The sequence below is a fragment of the Larus michahellis genome, chromosome 7, assembly GCF_964199755.1.
Source record: "Larus michahellis chromosome 7, bLarMic1.1, whole genome shotgun sequence".
Classification (NCBI taxonomy): Eukaryota; Metazoa; Chordata; class Aves; order Charadriiformes; family Laridae; genus Larus; species Larus michahellis.
In genome coordinates, this window is record NC_133902.1 from 39,595,260 (window position 1) to 39,611,410 (window position 16,151).

General features: G+C 34.9%; 1 protein-coding gene across 1 annotated transcript in view; it reads left to right on the plus strand.

Annotated features, from left to right (window-relative positions):
• LOC141745992 (sodium channel protein type 2 subunit alpha-like) overlaps positions 1-16,151 on the plus strand; it is a 79,238-nt gene that overhangs the window by 57,707 nt on the left and 5,380 nt on the right. Inside the window, exons 18-23 of the mRNA XM_074593587.1 lie at positions 3,702-3,819; positions 5,739-5,893; positions 7,161-7,334; positions 12,511-12,633; positions 12,905-13,186; positions 15,442-15,495. Coding sequence (XP_074449688.1) covers positions 3,702-3,819; positions 5,739-5,893; positions 7,161-7,334; positions 12,511-12,633; positions 12,905-13,186; positions 15,442-15,495 — 906 coding nt within the window. The remainder of the gene's footprint in view (positions 1-3,701; positions 3,820-5,738; positions 5,894-7,160; positions 7,335-12,510; positions 12,634-12,904; positions 13,187-15,441; positions 15,496-16,151) is intronic.

The window sequence follows — 16,151 nt, forward strand, 5'->3', positions numbered from 1 at the left end:
TAACACAGGTGTGCTGAGGTTTTCTGTTGCCTTCCTACATAGTAATATTTTTGGATGCTCTTTTCCTGAACGTACTCTCTGAAGCGCTGTTATCAGCAATCATCTTTCACATTTTTCTGCAGTTTTTTTTTACATCCTTCTCCAGCAAAAACAGACTCAGTCTACTTAAATTAAAAAGGAAAAAAAGAGAGAGATCGATCCTTAATATACGAGAAGATGAGAATATGCAGCACAGTCTTCTTCTGGGTTTGTTTTCGTTGTTTTTTTGTGTTTTTTTTTTTTTAATTACACAAGACAACATTTCCCTCTTATTCTTTGTACGAACAGCTGTATTGCTGGTACATTTGTTAGTTGTGTTGGAGGTTGGGAAACATCAGATTTTCTTTTACTATTTGAATATCGAAATGTGAGTGACCTGTAAGTTGAATGCACAGTAGGTTGCAGCATGTGGCCTACTTCTTATTAGCTCTTATTATGGAGTTTTCTTTAAAGTCATTATCTGCAATTTTGTATACACTTTCATTTATCGTTTTTAAGATGATGCTTACTAAAGATTGACTCTTTACTAATTACCTCAAGTAATCCTAAGTGCCTTCAGTGGGACAATAATTATAGTAACATTATTCTTGCAAGTATTTGTGCTTTCATACCTTGATTTCTTCAGGAAAAAGAAAGATCATGAGCTCCAAATGTCGACCTTATAACAGTACAATATATATTTGTATTGAAAAAATTAATGTATTCAAAATCTGAATAGCATTTCATTGCCAACAGTGTGAAAAAGAAAAAAGGTATTACACTGAGCAAATTTTCTCTAACAAAAATGTTTTAGCTGCCGATTTGCTAATGTCAAGGCAGCTAATCAAATTTTGAGTACGAGTTGACCCATTCAATACAATGAGGCCTTCCTACCCTAGTTTGGTAAACTTTGAACAGCAGCTAAGTGCCCTGGAAGGTGAAGGATGAACATTTCTGTCTTTTCGTAGAAGTCCTGTTCCTAGAGTGATTCACAAAATCATTTAGATCTCTGTGAACGTCATACATAGCAAAGAAAATAACTGAATTTTTAATTAGAACAGGAAACTGTTCTATGCATATTGCTTTGTACCATTGTATTGCCACACCATCATATTGCTTGATACCTTCATCTTAGTGAAAAATATGAGCACCCCACTCATCGGTTCTTAACCAAGAACTGATGCTTAATTAAATCCCTAACTCTTCAAGCACAGGATTATATCCTACACTGTCATTAGAAGAAAGAGGGAACCAGACTACCTGTCCTTTATATAAAAATAGGTCACTGAGCCTCTAATTTGGTTTCTACAGTCAAGGAAATTGCCTTTATTAACTAAAATAAAAAAAAATTCTCTAATCTCTGATTCTTCTACCATATATCAAATGAGATATATAACTTCATGTTCTAAACACACTGATTCTTTTCAGTTTCTTTTCCGTTTATGGTTGTTCATCTTGTAATGTTGTTAATTCGTAGAAACCTGTATTCTTTCAGTTGAATTCATGTCATCTGCTCAAACAGTGTACTAAGTAGCTTACAGTTCAAATGACCCAGAGTACTTCATGTTGTTTTTCGTTTTTATTAACAATATGACTTAAAATTTCCTTACTCTTAAAAAATACATATTTCTAAAATTATTAATTTGATTTAGAATTCAGTTCATTATTTCAGTTTACCCACCACTGCTGCAACATTTTGCAATATATGTGCTATGTCATGGAATGATGAAAGCAGCATATTAATAAAATGATGGAGGTATATAGTGCTATCCTTAGGTTCAGTAGAATTAGTGATAGGAAAAAATGTTTGCTGTGAATATTGGTATTTTAAAATTAATGCTACTGAAAATGAAAAGAGGTGTTTACATTAAGTATGAGTAATCTGGAGGTTCTGTTCCAGATAATCAGCTTCTAAAGTAGTAGCAAAGTAGGCAATATCATTGAACCATTTTTAATGAAAGTTAATGCAGAACACTGGGTTACTTTTTCTTATTAAATTGTCTCTGTATTCTTTCACAAACACAAACAAAAAAAAATTTGTTTAGTACTTAAAATAATTTTGTCCTTTCACATTTTGCAATTGAGGTGTAAGTATGACTTTATAGGATAGTGCTTCTAACTTGTTTGCTTTTATATCTTAAATGTCTCTTAATCATGCAAATCTAGCTAAATTAATGAAAATTATGTTAATTCTAAAAAACTGAGGATGTTTTACAAAGTGTGCTTACATCATTCCCTAAAGACATTTAGTTGTGTGAATTCATTACTGATGTTATACACTTCTTGATAGTAACATTGTAAAATGTCAGAGAATGCTGTGACCAAAACTGCTTTGAATTAGTTTGGTACTCATACTCAGATTAAGTGTACAGGACACCGCATCTTCCTTTAAAATCTCCAGACTATGGATTTTTGCAACACATATTCAGATTACAAAATCAAAAAGAAATAAAGGCTTATTCTTTCAGTAGTATTTTTTTTTGTATTAATGTGAGTTATGTAATTTTAATTATTAAAACAAAACAAAAAAGGTTCGTTCTGGGTGTTAACTGTACAAGTATGTGTACCAGAGTAATGGGTAGTTTCAGGATGCACAATGTAATGCATATGTGCATTGGCAAAAAAGAATGCAAATTAATGCCAGTTGAAATGTATTTATCATACTTTTTCCTTTTTGAAATTTATCAGTATATATGAAAAAGCATAAAAAATGTTCATATGGTACTGATAATTATAGGTTAAGATAGAACAGGCTTAATTTGTATGTGTTGAGAGTAATGATCAAATTCACATCTGAAACAAGGTTTTGTATTAATCCTGATTTTACTTTAGCATTTTCCAATCCAGATCGTAAGAATGATCTTAAAATGAAAAAACCCACTAAATTATCCTATTCTAGTGGAAGGTGTCCCTGCCCATGGCAGGGAGGCTAGAGATAGATGATCTTTAAGGTTCCTTCCAACTCTAACCATTCTATGATTCTATCTGTGGTCAAACGTCACCAAATTTTATTATAAATTGGCATATATGCCAGAAGTGGTTAGCTTGCATCATACTGATATTTAAGATGCAGGTGAAAAAGAACTGGTAATTAATTTCCTTTATTGTTATACTATGAATAATTGGCACTGAATTAAAATCAGTCCTTAAAAATCTGCTACATTTTCTCCTTTGGACAGTTTAACCCTGACAGTTCACAAGTTAAATTTTTTTTGCTGTCAGGATTTACTGTCTTCAGGTTGAGGAGACTGCTCTAGTGAAAGTAGCTACCAGCATACATCAATTTAAAGCATACAGGATAACTATTGTTGGTTTAAAATGTACCAAGAGAAATTATTGTAAGAAAATAACAGTAGAAACCAAAATAAATAGAACATGTGTCAGAAACTCTACCTGGTAGTAGTATACTTTGATGAATGATAACATTGTACTATATTTAGACCAGAAATTCTGAAATTCCATGAAAGATTACATGATGCACCTTGCAATCTCTAGGTAGAAAGTGGATGATTTATGCACATTTCAACAGCATTGACTGTTATGTGTGGATGTTTGTGTGTATTTCTGGTGACAAATGGTGTTCTTATTATTACTTGCACACAGTGCTGCATGCTTACAGTTAATTACAGTTCTAAAAATGTAAATATTAGTAAAGTATAAATGTTGCCAAATTTTACTTTCAGAAGCTAAATTTTTCCAGCTCATCTGAAGGAAGTACAGTTAATTTAGCTCTCTTTGGAGAAGAAAAAGCTGAAACTGAACCAGAAAAAGCATCAGAGCTACAGGCATGCTTTACAGAAGGTATGTTTTACAGAAGGTATGGAAATAAAATTTGGGGTTAGCAGTTACATTTTGGTTGTTTGCAACAAGCATTGGCAGTTCAAGGAAGCTATCTGTTACAGCAGTCCCAGATCCTAGTTTGTCGAGTCTTGTGATATAATTAATTTTGCCTGTTGTAGATAGTTGTACTGAAGACTATGAAGCCATTTGTGTGATGGAAAGTTAAATATGTGTGTATGTGATCATTTATAGTATTTTTAAATAAACACTAGGTATAATTCTATAAAGTGATTCTCAGCAATCAATGATCCTCTTGGTTTAAATGATGTTCTCAGTAGTGAAATCTGCAAAACCAAACCCTACACCGGGTTCACTCCACTGAGAAATTTAAACCGGAATCATGTGATTACCTGCGGTCCCTTCATAGTGCTAGAAAGCAATCAGTGGATGATTCAGCTCTTAGACAGTTTGACTCTAACAATGGAGTTGTTATCTTGATATTACACTATTAATGGGGGTAGGGGGCGTGTAAATACAATGGGGGATGCAACAGGTGAATGAGATCCTATGTTTTTATTCAAGTAAACAAGTCTTAACACCATACTTGCATGTCCTCAGAAGTTTCCATTTATTTACTTCTGTATAGCTGTATCCTTTAGGGGACTACTGAAATTTACTGTATAGGAATGAATTTCCCAGTCTCGTGATATTACAGATTTTACTTTCTTTTAAAGTCATTATTAAAATAATTCAAACCAAAATACGTACCAGGATTAACTGTCCTATCCTATCCATGCTTTTTGATGTACTGTTATGAAGACACCTTTGACTTAGGCTAGGACTCTTGTCCTTTGAAATATCATTTCACTCTTTAAAAAAATAAAATTGTTTTGGAATGTGGGGCTATATTGAATAGATCTTGATTAAAAAAAAAAAAGTACACTTTTCAAATAATTTCACATTGTATTACAATTCTTCCTTATCCTTACATTATGTGATGTCTGTCAATCCTTTGGCCTGAGATTAATTTTTCCATAAAGTAGGCATTTTGAGTAGTGGAAGTTAAGGAAATCATGCTCTTCACAGTGGTAGCTGTTTTATCTGAGCAGATGAAATATAGTGTACCTTACTTGTAACATATGAACTTAGAAACACTCACAGGAAAACTAGAATACTGGTTTTGGAACCCATTAAAATAATTTGAACTTGATTATGTTTCTATGTGATTATTCGTTTTTAAAGAAATAAGGAGACAACTATTAGCCAGGCAGGTACTGAGGTTCATTGAAAACTATGCCTTGAGGCCACATGATATGGTAGGGAGCTCTCCAAGGTGAGGCAGGATTCTGTGGATGGTTGACATAAATCTGTACCACACAGAGAAGCTCTCACAATCTCCAGTTAAATGAGTTGTTTATGTCATGAAAGAGCTATCCTTAGTCAGCTTTTAAAGCAGAGGTCATTCCTCAGTATAATAAAATAAAGGGTGTTTACACCTGTGTAATTTATTTGAACCTTAACTGAGAGACAAAAGTACTTTTACAGGAAACTGCAGTACTCTCAAACTAATTCATGTGGAAGTTGCTATGTGTTTATACTCTTTGTTTCTACTCCCTGGCAATTCTCATATGTTCTCTGATTATCTGTATATAAATGAAAAATAATTTTAAAAATGTGTTTATAAATGAAAATTAGCTCAGTTAGATGACTTCTTTTGATTCTAACCTTGATGTAGCATCAGGGTAGTAGAAAAATTGTGCACATACAAGTTTTCCTAGATCTGAATTATCAAATCAAGAAGGTAAAGATGCTTCAAGTAGCACAGAGTAATATGAAGCGCAGACTACCTCAAGAAACAAGAGCTAGTTAAAAGTGATTTTGCTTTTTCAGAGTAATGAAGAAACTACTGTATAACAATTTGTCATTGTTTGTAATATTAGGCTGTATACAGAAGTTTAAATGCTGTAGAGGCAGTATGGAAAGCACAAAAGGAAGAATCTGGTGGAATCTTCGAAAAACCTGCTACAAGATAGTAGAGCACAACTGGTTTGAAACATTCATTGTCTTCATGATTCTTCTCAGTAGTGGTGCTCTGGTAAGTAGAGCATACACCCATAGAAACAGTAGCTATAAAAATATTTTATCAAAGATAGTATTAAAACACATCTGTGTTCTTTAAAAAAAAATACAAGGTTAGCTTGAAAGAGAGCTTGGAACTAAATTCCCAGAATATTTGGGTAGTGCATATAAAATAAGTACTTAAATTTCTTCTGTTAAATAACATTCTGCAGGTGAATTTTTGATGAATACAAGGTGATATGTGTGTGCTTATGAAAAGAATTACACTAAAAATCTTATTGAAGAAATTATAAAAATCATACAAAATGAATTGTATGCAATAACTGAAACAATTATTTTATTTTAAAATTGTCCACAAAAGCAGTACAGATACTGAATTAATCGTGTTCTGTTAATTTTTTGCTTTAGTTTTAGTTTCGGTATTTCTACACTCTTACATAGAAATCCTTTAATTCCTTTATACTATTCTTAGTGACATTTAGTCCTTCACACAGCTACTAAGTATTGGGTTCTTTTTGGTTGTTGATTGACATATGATTTGGTTTATACTGTCATTATCTCTGCTCCAGCACCTGAAGCACCATGTCCCTTCCTCCTTCTCTGATCTTGGATGTTTGCAGGGTAGTGTCTCTCACTTTTTTTCTTCAGTCCTTACACCGCCATGTGGTGGTTTCCCAGAGGCACCACCAGCTTCACTGATGGGCTCAGCTGCTTTCTGTGGTGGGTCCATTGTGGAGCTGGCAAAGGGCAGCCCCTGGCCTTTTCGTACAGTAGACACCCCTGCAGCCTCCTGCTACCAAAACCTTACCACCAACACCCAATATTGGAATTCAGCAAAGATCAGCAGCAACATAATATTTGGTCACTGTAGCTCATTATTCACTTTTGTTATAGAATCATTGAATTGTTTAGGTTGGAAAAGACCTTTAAGATCATCGAGTCCAACTGATGACTTATTATAACCGGAAATTTGCCTTCTGACTGAGCCTGACTGGGCTTTTCAGGGTGACAAATTGTAATTCTGTGTTAACTATTACTGAAATTTCTGAAAAGCTTTTTGGCAACTTCAGTCATTATATTGTAATTCCATTATCAGGCAATGATAAAATCTGAAACTCAGAAAGAACGTATTTGTAATCTCTGCTCATGCTGGCTTTTCAAGGTAAAACATCTAAAATTGAAAGTGATTTTACTTTGCCATTTTTCATTCAATTCTTCTGGCTTAATTTGTAGTTTGCGAAGACCTATGAATATCTAACTTACGTGCAACCTGTTTTTTACAGGCTTTTGAAGATATACATAGTGAACAGCGCAAGACTATAAAAATCATACTGGAATATGCTGATAAAATCTTCACTTACATCTTTATACTGGAAATGGTGCTAAAATGGGTGGCCTATGGTTTTCAAACTTATTTCACTAATGCTTGGTGCTGGCTGGACTTCCTGATTGTTGATGTAGGTACCATAGTTTCTAAGTAGCCTATTTCTGTTGTTTAGGCAGGTCCTTTTATGTAACTCCAATCTAATACATATACATAGAGTGAAGAATATAAATTGGGTTTAAAAGAACAGGGAATGACATACCAGTGAATTTGATTCCATTGTAGTTATTCAGTGAGTAACTAATTATGCCTTTATATTTATGCTATCATTGATTCCATGCGTTCTTTCTGTGGTTTACTGTGCTGGGTCCCAACCAGTGAGTGAGGACTATCAGCTGATTAGACTTCAATCTTCTGGATTTGGTGACAGAGAACAAGGAGCAAGCAGACATGGAATGGAAAGGGCAATTTAAGTGAGCACATGGGGTTGAGGTAGGACAGTGGATCCTGGACTTATGAATCACTAACAAAGAAGTGCAGGGGAGAATGGTGTCAGGAAATCAAAACTACAGCAAAAGTGGAGGCATGGGGGCAAGGAGGCAGCAATAGGAATAACGGGAAGGATTGAGGGAAACGAAAAGTGACAGCCTATGGTTCAGTACAAAAAGGTGGAGATCGTTCATTTGCAATCCTCATTTTGATTGTTATGGGGCTCACTGTATACTAGGCTGCAAGGCTAATTTCAGTGCAACTCTTCCACTTTTCATTGACACATGCCTTTCTAAAGATTCTTTTTTGGAAGGTGAAATTATTTTGGTTTTGTGGCTCTGTCTCTGATCATAGAGAATGCTTCTTGTTGCCTTATAACAGAAAAAAAGCCAGGTTTTAGATGACTGAAATTAATGTTTTTCAACAATTACAATAAAAAGTAGTGTTGAAATTGCAAAGAAATCAGTGAAATTGATGCCATTGCATGTTATGTTCTCATGAAGGAGTTCTAGCTCTTTGCATAGACATATGAGTGGAAATTCAACAGATGGACAGGGGAAAACTCTATTAATCAAATGGGATCTGAAATCTAGCACAGAAATTTTGTCCCCTACCAATGGAACTGAAACCTACCTTATGCTCTTTTTTCAATAATTTTTTTGAGGGAAATGCAGAAATAGTGTTTGTTATATGTGTTCCTCATTCAACATTGCTTCTCTTTTTAGCATCAGTTATGGAGCAGGGGCGCAGAATCCCTATTCTGAAAACTGGCCTAACTCAGTGAAATGAGATATAACATATTTTTTCTCTGCGGCATGCAATTTGTAGCTTTCTCCTTTCGTGTCCTCTCCATTCCTTCTGTTGTGAACACCCAATATATACTTATACATAACTAAAAGGCAACATGTATTGCCAGAACAGATGTATTGATCTCTAAGAAACTTTGTAAGTATGAGAAGTTCTCCCCTTTCCTTAAAATTAAATTCTGCAAAACAAGATACCCTCAACAAGGCAAAGGAAACAAAACTAAGACTGTCTTTGAGTGAGCCTGTGTAATATTATTATATTGGCTTTCTTTATTGATGCTTAGACTTTTGTGGGGTTTTTTTTGTTTGTTTGCTGGTTGTTTTTTTTTATTGTAGCTAAAATGTTAGATGAAAAAGTATGAAAAATTCATAATTAATGGGAAATCTGCAGCAACCATCCAGATGGATTTTGTCGTCTTTGCATAGAATTGTTGATGCTGTGCTCTAGTGTCATTTTCTGTTAGGATTCCAAGACAGTATATTTCCAGAATCTTGTGATACTTAAATTTGAATTTCTATGTGTCCATTAGAGTTGTCATTTGTGGAAATGAAAGAAAATAATTAAATAAATAAATGTATAACTATTTAAGAAGTATGCAGAATTAGTATCTTTGTACAAGCTTGTATTGTGAAAAGTTGATCTTGAATTGTGTTTAAGATAAATTCTTCTTAATAAAGCGTACCGTATCTTCATATGGATAGGTTTGAACTATTCCTTTTTGTAGTGATTTCAGTGCTTTCATGTAGCCATCTTCATCTCTTGCTTGGAATGCCTACATCTTATGACCCTATAGCAACAGATCATAGAATAATTTAGGTTGGAAGGCACCTGTGGGGTTTTTCTGGTCTAGCTCCTTGCTGAAAGCAGGGCCAGCTTAGAAATTAGCTCTAACTTTAAGGTTAGATTAGGTTGCTCAGGGTGATACTCAGTTTTGAACGGAGATTCTGCTGCCTTACTTGGCAATCTGTTTCCGGTGTTTGACCACCTGTATTGTAAACCCAGTCCTACCCCCTGCACCTGCCCATCCTCCTGAAAAAGTCAATGGCACTCTGCTTAGCTTTTTTCTAATTTTATTGCCAGATTTACTTGTTATTGTTTTCAGCTAGTAGCAAGCAACTTTAACTCTTTCTCTTACTGCTGGCATTTTACCCATTAGTTTAGGTAACAGGAAGTGTGCTGCCCTCAACTGTTTGAATCTATCTTTGCTTTATCTTCCTGTCCTATGCCTTTATCCAGCTAACGTTGAACAAATCTGCCATACCACTACCAGTCTTAAGTGTTTCAGAGCGAGGCAATATTTTACAGGATCTTCTTAGGCAAACTGTTCTATACCCGTTGGTGTAAACTCTGTTGGGGAAAGAACTTATAGCACACAAACAGAAATTCTTCCTGATTGTGATGTTCACAGTGTTTCCAGAAACGGATAATTAGCATCAAAACAAGTACAAATGCTGGTTTTGTTCAGCCTTCCATGTGTAAGTTCAAAGGATATAATGAAAAAGAACAAACATGTGATTGTATAGTGTTTAACAGCTTGCTTGAACTACCCTTAGAGGAAAGAAATCTGTGTAAGGGTTCCTCATGTGTAAATGCAACAGGAGACAGCCATCTGGAGTAGAAGATTCAGTGAGGACACAAGTCATTGACTCTCACCAGAAACAGCAGGACAATCAGGTTTTGAGCTGTTAATCCAGCTGTTCTGAAGGTTCCAAAAATTCTTGTGGATTCCTAATGTTAAAAGAGGAAATAAATCTCAAGGTACATTGATTTTCCAAAACACAATCAGTTTAACAAATCCAAAGTAAGATGTTTCGGCTTTACATTAACAATGTGCTTTTCTGCAAATGCCCTATTTGGTAGTTACAAGAACAGAAAGCTGAAATGAAGCTCAGGGTGGATTCTGCCTCACATGTATTGTTACAGCTTGTTTTTTACATATCCCCTTCTTTTTGTTACAAGACAACTTTTGAATTTATTGTATTGGAGAAAGTATGTAATGTTATTTTCTAATATTACATCACAGAAATGTTACAGTTAGCACTTCTATATGTGGAAGAAAGTTCAGAGCTGGTATCGGGAGTTGTCCAAACCATGATCATACATAAGGAAGAGGGGGAAATTATTTATTAAAAAAACCCAACAACAACAACAAAAAACCAAAGGAAAAAGTACTTGTATGCACATGCACGCACATCCACAAATGGTAACAAAAAAATTAAGCTTTAATTGCCATCAGCACCATGTGGTGAGATGAACTATCCTTCCTCTCCTTTTTCCCCTCCAAAAAAGAAAGCAGAAAAAAGCAATGTATTAAATTGTATTTTAGTTTCCTAAGAAAGATAAAATTATGGCATCGTTAGGTAGAGATGTGCTAATCTTGCAGGAAGAGGATTTCTTGCAATGCAAATATGCAGATATAACAACTGCATTATTTAAGAAAATACTGTTATCTGACAGGAATACTTGAAACAGATTTTCTCCATATCTTCTCTAGAATTATAGAAGTAAGGCATAATGATCTTAAAGTCTTGATGGATTCATATGGATTAATGCTTTCTGTGATAAATGTTTGTCTAGCATTTGAATTTAAAGAGGGAACAGTCTTCCGAAACTAAGTATGATAGTTGAGTTTGTATAGGAAATCAGATTGGTGGCATAAACAAAGGTCATTCCACTCAGTGAATGTGTTCTTTTTCTGGATCTTCTCCTAGTTTTCTTTTTCCTTTTTTTCAATGAAATTTTCTTCTCTTGAACTATGTGGTCTAATTATAGTTACTTCAGCAGCTGAATTATCTAAAGTTTTAGATGGATTATTTAATAAATACAGGTATATAGTCATCCACGATAAGGCACTGTAGTGATCACTGACTCATATTGCATATATTGCACAGATATTGGATTCCCTGAGTTAATTTGGTTTTATCTAGTTTGTGTGACTTATAAAAAAAAAAAAAAAAAGTCTTGATTTTTTTTAAAATCACCCCTGATTTTATTAAAACTTTGCATGCTATGTTTAAATGACATAAGAAGTTAGCCATTTTCTCCACATTGTCTATGTATTTTATAATGTGCCATTGTTTAACCCATTTCGATACTCTGAGGCAGATAACTCTAAAACACATCTGCCACTTCTTGTTCGTTCTTGGACTTAGAATTTTTAACTTCAGTTATGAACTTCAAACACCAGAAACAGGGCTCTTTGCCAAATGGAGGTTAAACATAGATTTTGATCTGGTACTTGATAAATGTTTGTCTAGCAAACATTTTTAAATACCCAGTATTCTGAAGAGACAACAAGCCATAGCTTGCAACTAAATTATTAACTCTGGCATAACTCCGCTTCCCAGGAAAGTGCTGTCTGCTGTTCCATGCATTTGAGTGCATTGCTTTTAGGTAATTGTATTGACATTGGTATTTCTTTCTGTCTGTCATACAGTTAGGAGTCACTGCTGTCTGACTGAGTATATACCACTTCCAAGATTGTCATCATCTGCAGGCAATACAAATTACTAGTTATTCATGTATCTGCTAATATGTGAATTATTTTAAGTGCAAATGAGCAGAAGCAAATGCTGCTAGCTCACTTTTTGTCATGGCTATAACAATGCATCTGTAGTAGAGCACAGTTTAGTATTGTAACATGTCATGTAGAACAGGTTTAGGTTTTCAGTACATTTCAGGCTTTGGAATTTATTGAGAAGACAAGCTTTTATTGAAATTCATTTTATCCAAATTGTCCTTCATTTTGCACAGGTATGGTGTGCGTTCTTCTAACTAGGACTCTCTCTGTGATGAAAATTCCAGAGATTAAGGTCTCCTGTTGTTTAAATTGTTCTGAAATTTACACGTGGTGTTCTGTTGATTTTTTTTAAAAATTTTTTTTGTTCTTTTTTATTTGTTCCTGCTAGAAACTTAGGGTCCTTATGAACTTTTTTCCTCTAGGAATTACATTTGTATTGTGAGGCTATTAAAAAAAAAAAAAAAGTTACTTTGTTTTGTTTTGTTTCCTCTAGGTCTCCTTGGTTAGCTTAGTAGCTCATGCCCTTGGTTTGTCAGAACTCAGTGCAATTAAATCCCTACGAACATTAAGAGCTTTGAGACCTCTAAGAGCTTTGTCACGCTTTGAAGGCATGAGGGTAAGAAAAAAGAAATAGCATGTAGAACAAATCCATAAAAATATGCCTAATTATAAAATCCTGGAGGATCGCTGAACTGCATGTCTTTTCAAGGCCAACAGTAACATGTTTGATTGCATTACATGTGTTATTCCTTTTCTATTGGCTTTGATTCAATGTATTTTACTATTTTACATTAAATCTTTTGCTGTATTTGGAAAAAAAAGGTAATCTTTTTACTGCTCTATATATTGTTTTTTAAAAGTTTCTTTTTCCTGTGTTTATTTACTAGGTGGTTGTGAATGCTCTTACTGGAGCAATCCCATCCATTATGAATGTACTTCTGGTTTGTCTTACATTCTGGCTAGTTTTCAGCATTATGGGAGTAAATTTGTTTGCTGGCAAGTTCTATCACTGTGTTAACACCACAACTGGTGAGCAATTCACACCAGAGGAAGTCAGTAATGTAACTGTGTGTAAAAACCTTGCGATCTCTCCTGGGAAAGTTCGGTGGAAAAATGTGAAAGTAAACTTTGATAATGTTGGAGCTGGTTATCTTTCTCTGCTTCAAGTAGTAAGTGTATAAATTTTGATAAATTAATTTTCCATTATTAAGTTTTGTAGCAGTAACTCTTAGTTCCATAATTTTCAGTGTTATTTTAAAATATATAAATGGATATGAGATTTGATTTTATAATTGTGTTCTATGAAGCTAATTAATATTGCTTATGGTAAAAATCTGATACATTCTATAACCATCTGATACATTCTATAGCTGTCTTGGAATACTTAAAGCACCTAGGATTAATTTTCTTTTATTTGCTTGATCTACTACTGTGGTAGTCCAATAGATACTGGGGCTCATCTGATCTACAAACAAAAAGAGAGCCAACTGTTGATTTAGAAAAAAGTTTTAAATTCACTTTTTCTTTCTGTTTTTATTATTCTTATGAGTCCCACTCCAGTCATTGTCTATTATTGTCAAGTGGGTTTTTTGGAGATAGTTTTTAGCTTGTTTTAAAACTCTAGATGAACACTTGTAGAATTTACGAGTTGGGTTTGCTTGACAACCTGCTTCTGGGAAAATATTTATAGTCATAAGCACTTGGTAATTATTCTCGACTTTAAAAGTCTTTAACTGGTAGTATTTAGTAGTTAGTATTGTGCTAGCAGGCTACCAGCTCATTGCTCCGGGAGGTAACAGCTATTGCTAAATAGCACTAGGCAATTGCATAGATTACCAATGTAGAGGACAGCAGTGCTTTTAGTTTTTGTAACGTCTTGCACAGAATAGTTCAGCTGTGTAATGTTTCCAGTAAACATACCATTCTTACATTGTTTTTACATAATATCATAGTTCACAGGAGTAGGTTTGATGGAAGGTCCACTAGATGGCGAAGGAATTGGCTGGATGGCTGTGTCCAAAGACTTACAGTCAGCAGCTTAATGTCCAAGTGGGAGCCAGTAACAAATGGTGTCTCTCAAGGGTCTGCAATGGGACCAATACTATTTAATAGCTTCATCAATGACATAGTGGGATTGAGTGGACCCTTAGCAGTTTGCAGATGACAGACACCAAGCTGAGCAGTGCAGGTGATATGCTTTAGAGGAATGGGATGCCATCCTGAGGGACCTTGGCAGGCTTGAGGGGTGAGTGGGCCCACATGAACGTCATGAAGTTCAACAAGGCCATGTGCAAGGTCCTGTACCTGGGTGAGGGCAATCCCCAGTACCAGTACAGACTGGAGGATGAATGCATTGAGAGTGGCCCTGCAGAGGAGGACTTGGGGATACTGGGGGACAAAAAATTGGACATGAGCCAGCAATGTGTGCCTGCAGCCTAGAAAACCAATCATATCCTGCACTGCATAACAAGAAGCATGGCCGACAGATCGAGGGAGGTGATTCTCCCCCTCCACTCCACTCTTATGACATCCCACCAGTAAAAGAAAGAAATGGACCTCTTAGTAGAGCAGGTCCAAGGAGGGCTAAGAAAAAGATCAGAGGCCTGGAACATCTCTCATGTGAGGAAAGGCTTAGACAGTTGATGTTGTTCATCCTGGAGAAGAGAAGGCTCCAGGGGGATCTTATTGTGGCTTTTCAATATATAAAGGGGGCTTATAAGAAAGATGGAGAAAAAAAATGTTTACCAAAGTCTGAAGTGACAGGACAAGGTGCAACAATTTTAAACTGAAAGAAGGTAGATTTTTATTAGATGTAAGGAAGAATTATTTTTTTTTTTTAATGGTAAGGTGGTGAGACACTAGAATAGGTTGCCCAGAGAAGCTGTAGATGCGTCATCATTGGAAGCGTGTGATGAAGCGAAAGATGCCCTTATCCATGGCAGAGGGGTTGGACTAGATAATCTCTAAAGGTCCCTTCCAAGCCAAACCATTTTATGATTCTATTATTTTCTTAAGATTTCTTGGGACTACTTACCTTCTGGAGTTTCTTCTAGAACTACTTGCATATTCTGTCTGGAAAATGCCAACCCATGGTGGTTGATTTTGGAGTCATCCTCCAGGTTTTGGTAGTCAGTTAGAGTTGAGAGCCTTGTTATAAATTGCAGTCTTTCTGTTATGCTCAGATATTGGTTGCTACTCATCCCACATAGAGTTTATATGAATTTGCATGAAGGTTAGAGTTTATTCATTGTTTAAGTATTAGGGAGAAGTAAAATTACTTCCTGTGAATACCTCACTTGTACCAAACTTTTAATATTCCTCATTATTTTCGTGGGTGCAAATACATTGCAGAGGACAGTGTTCTATTTAGAATGTTTACAAAATTGGAGCTTTGATAGAAAATATTAACAAACTTTGTTTTTAGGCAACGTTTAAAGGATGGACGGATATCATGTACGCTGCAGTTGATTCTAGAGAAGTGAGTGCAATATAAAATTTACTGAGTGAAAAAAATATGATTGGTGTAATGCTTCTTGAATGTCAGTTGAGATAAAGTAAAATGGAAATAATAAAAATGTAAAACCTTGATAAATTTTCTATATAGATCTATACATTATAAAGTAGTTAAGTGCATATAGTTTTAACAGGTAAAAAAATTATAGCAGTAGATCTACATAAAGTATTCCTAGTTTACTAAGTCATCTGTAAATAAAAAAACTAATGAAATCTGTTTTCCTATTAGTTTATGTTACTGAGATCATACAGATTAGGAAAGAAGTTTTTTCTGTGTCTCCAAAAATAACCCCAATAAACAAGTGACAGCACCTGCAATAGCTAATCCAGAGCCTGCAGACTCTGGCGATCTCAAAAAATAAAATGGCTGAAGTTTGCCTGTTTTTCTGTTAATGCCAGTATTTGTTTGCACCTCTCCTCTATCCAGCTCCTGATTTGCATAAAGTCCATAAGAATTTAATTGAGTTGAGGAGCACACTTCTGTCAAATTTACTAGGAATTATATGAAACATCAAATGTCATTAGAGAGGAACTGTCAGACAGAAAGGGGAGGAATGGCTGGTCTGTGTGTGCAGTTACAGTCACTTCTATTAAGGAGATTTTCAAGTTCAAAGATAAGGC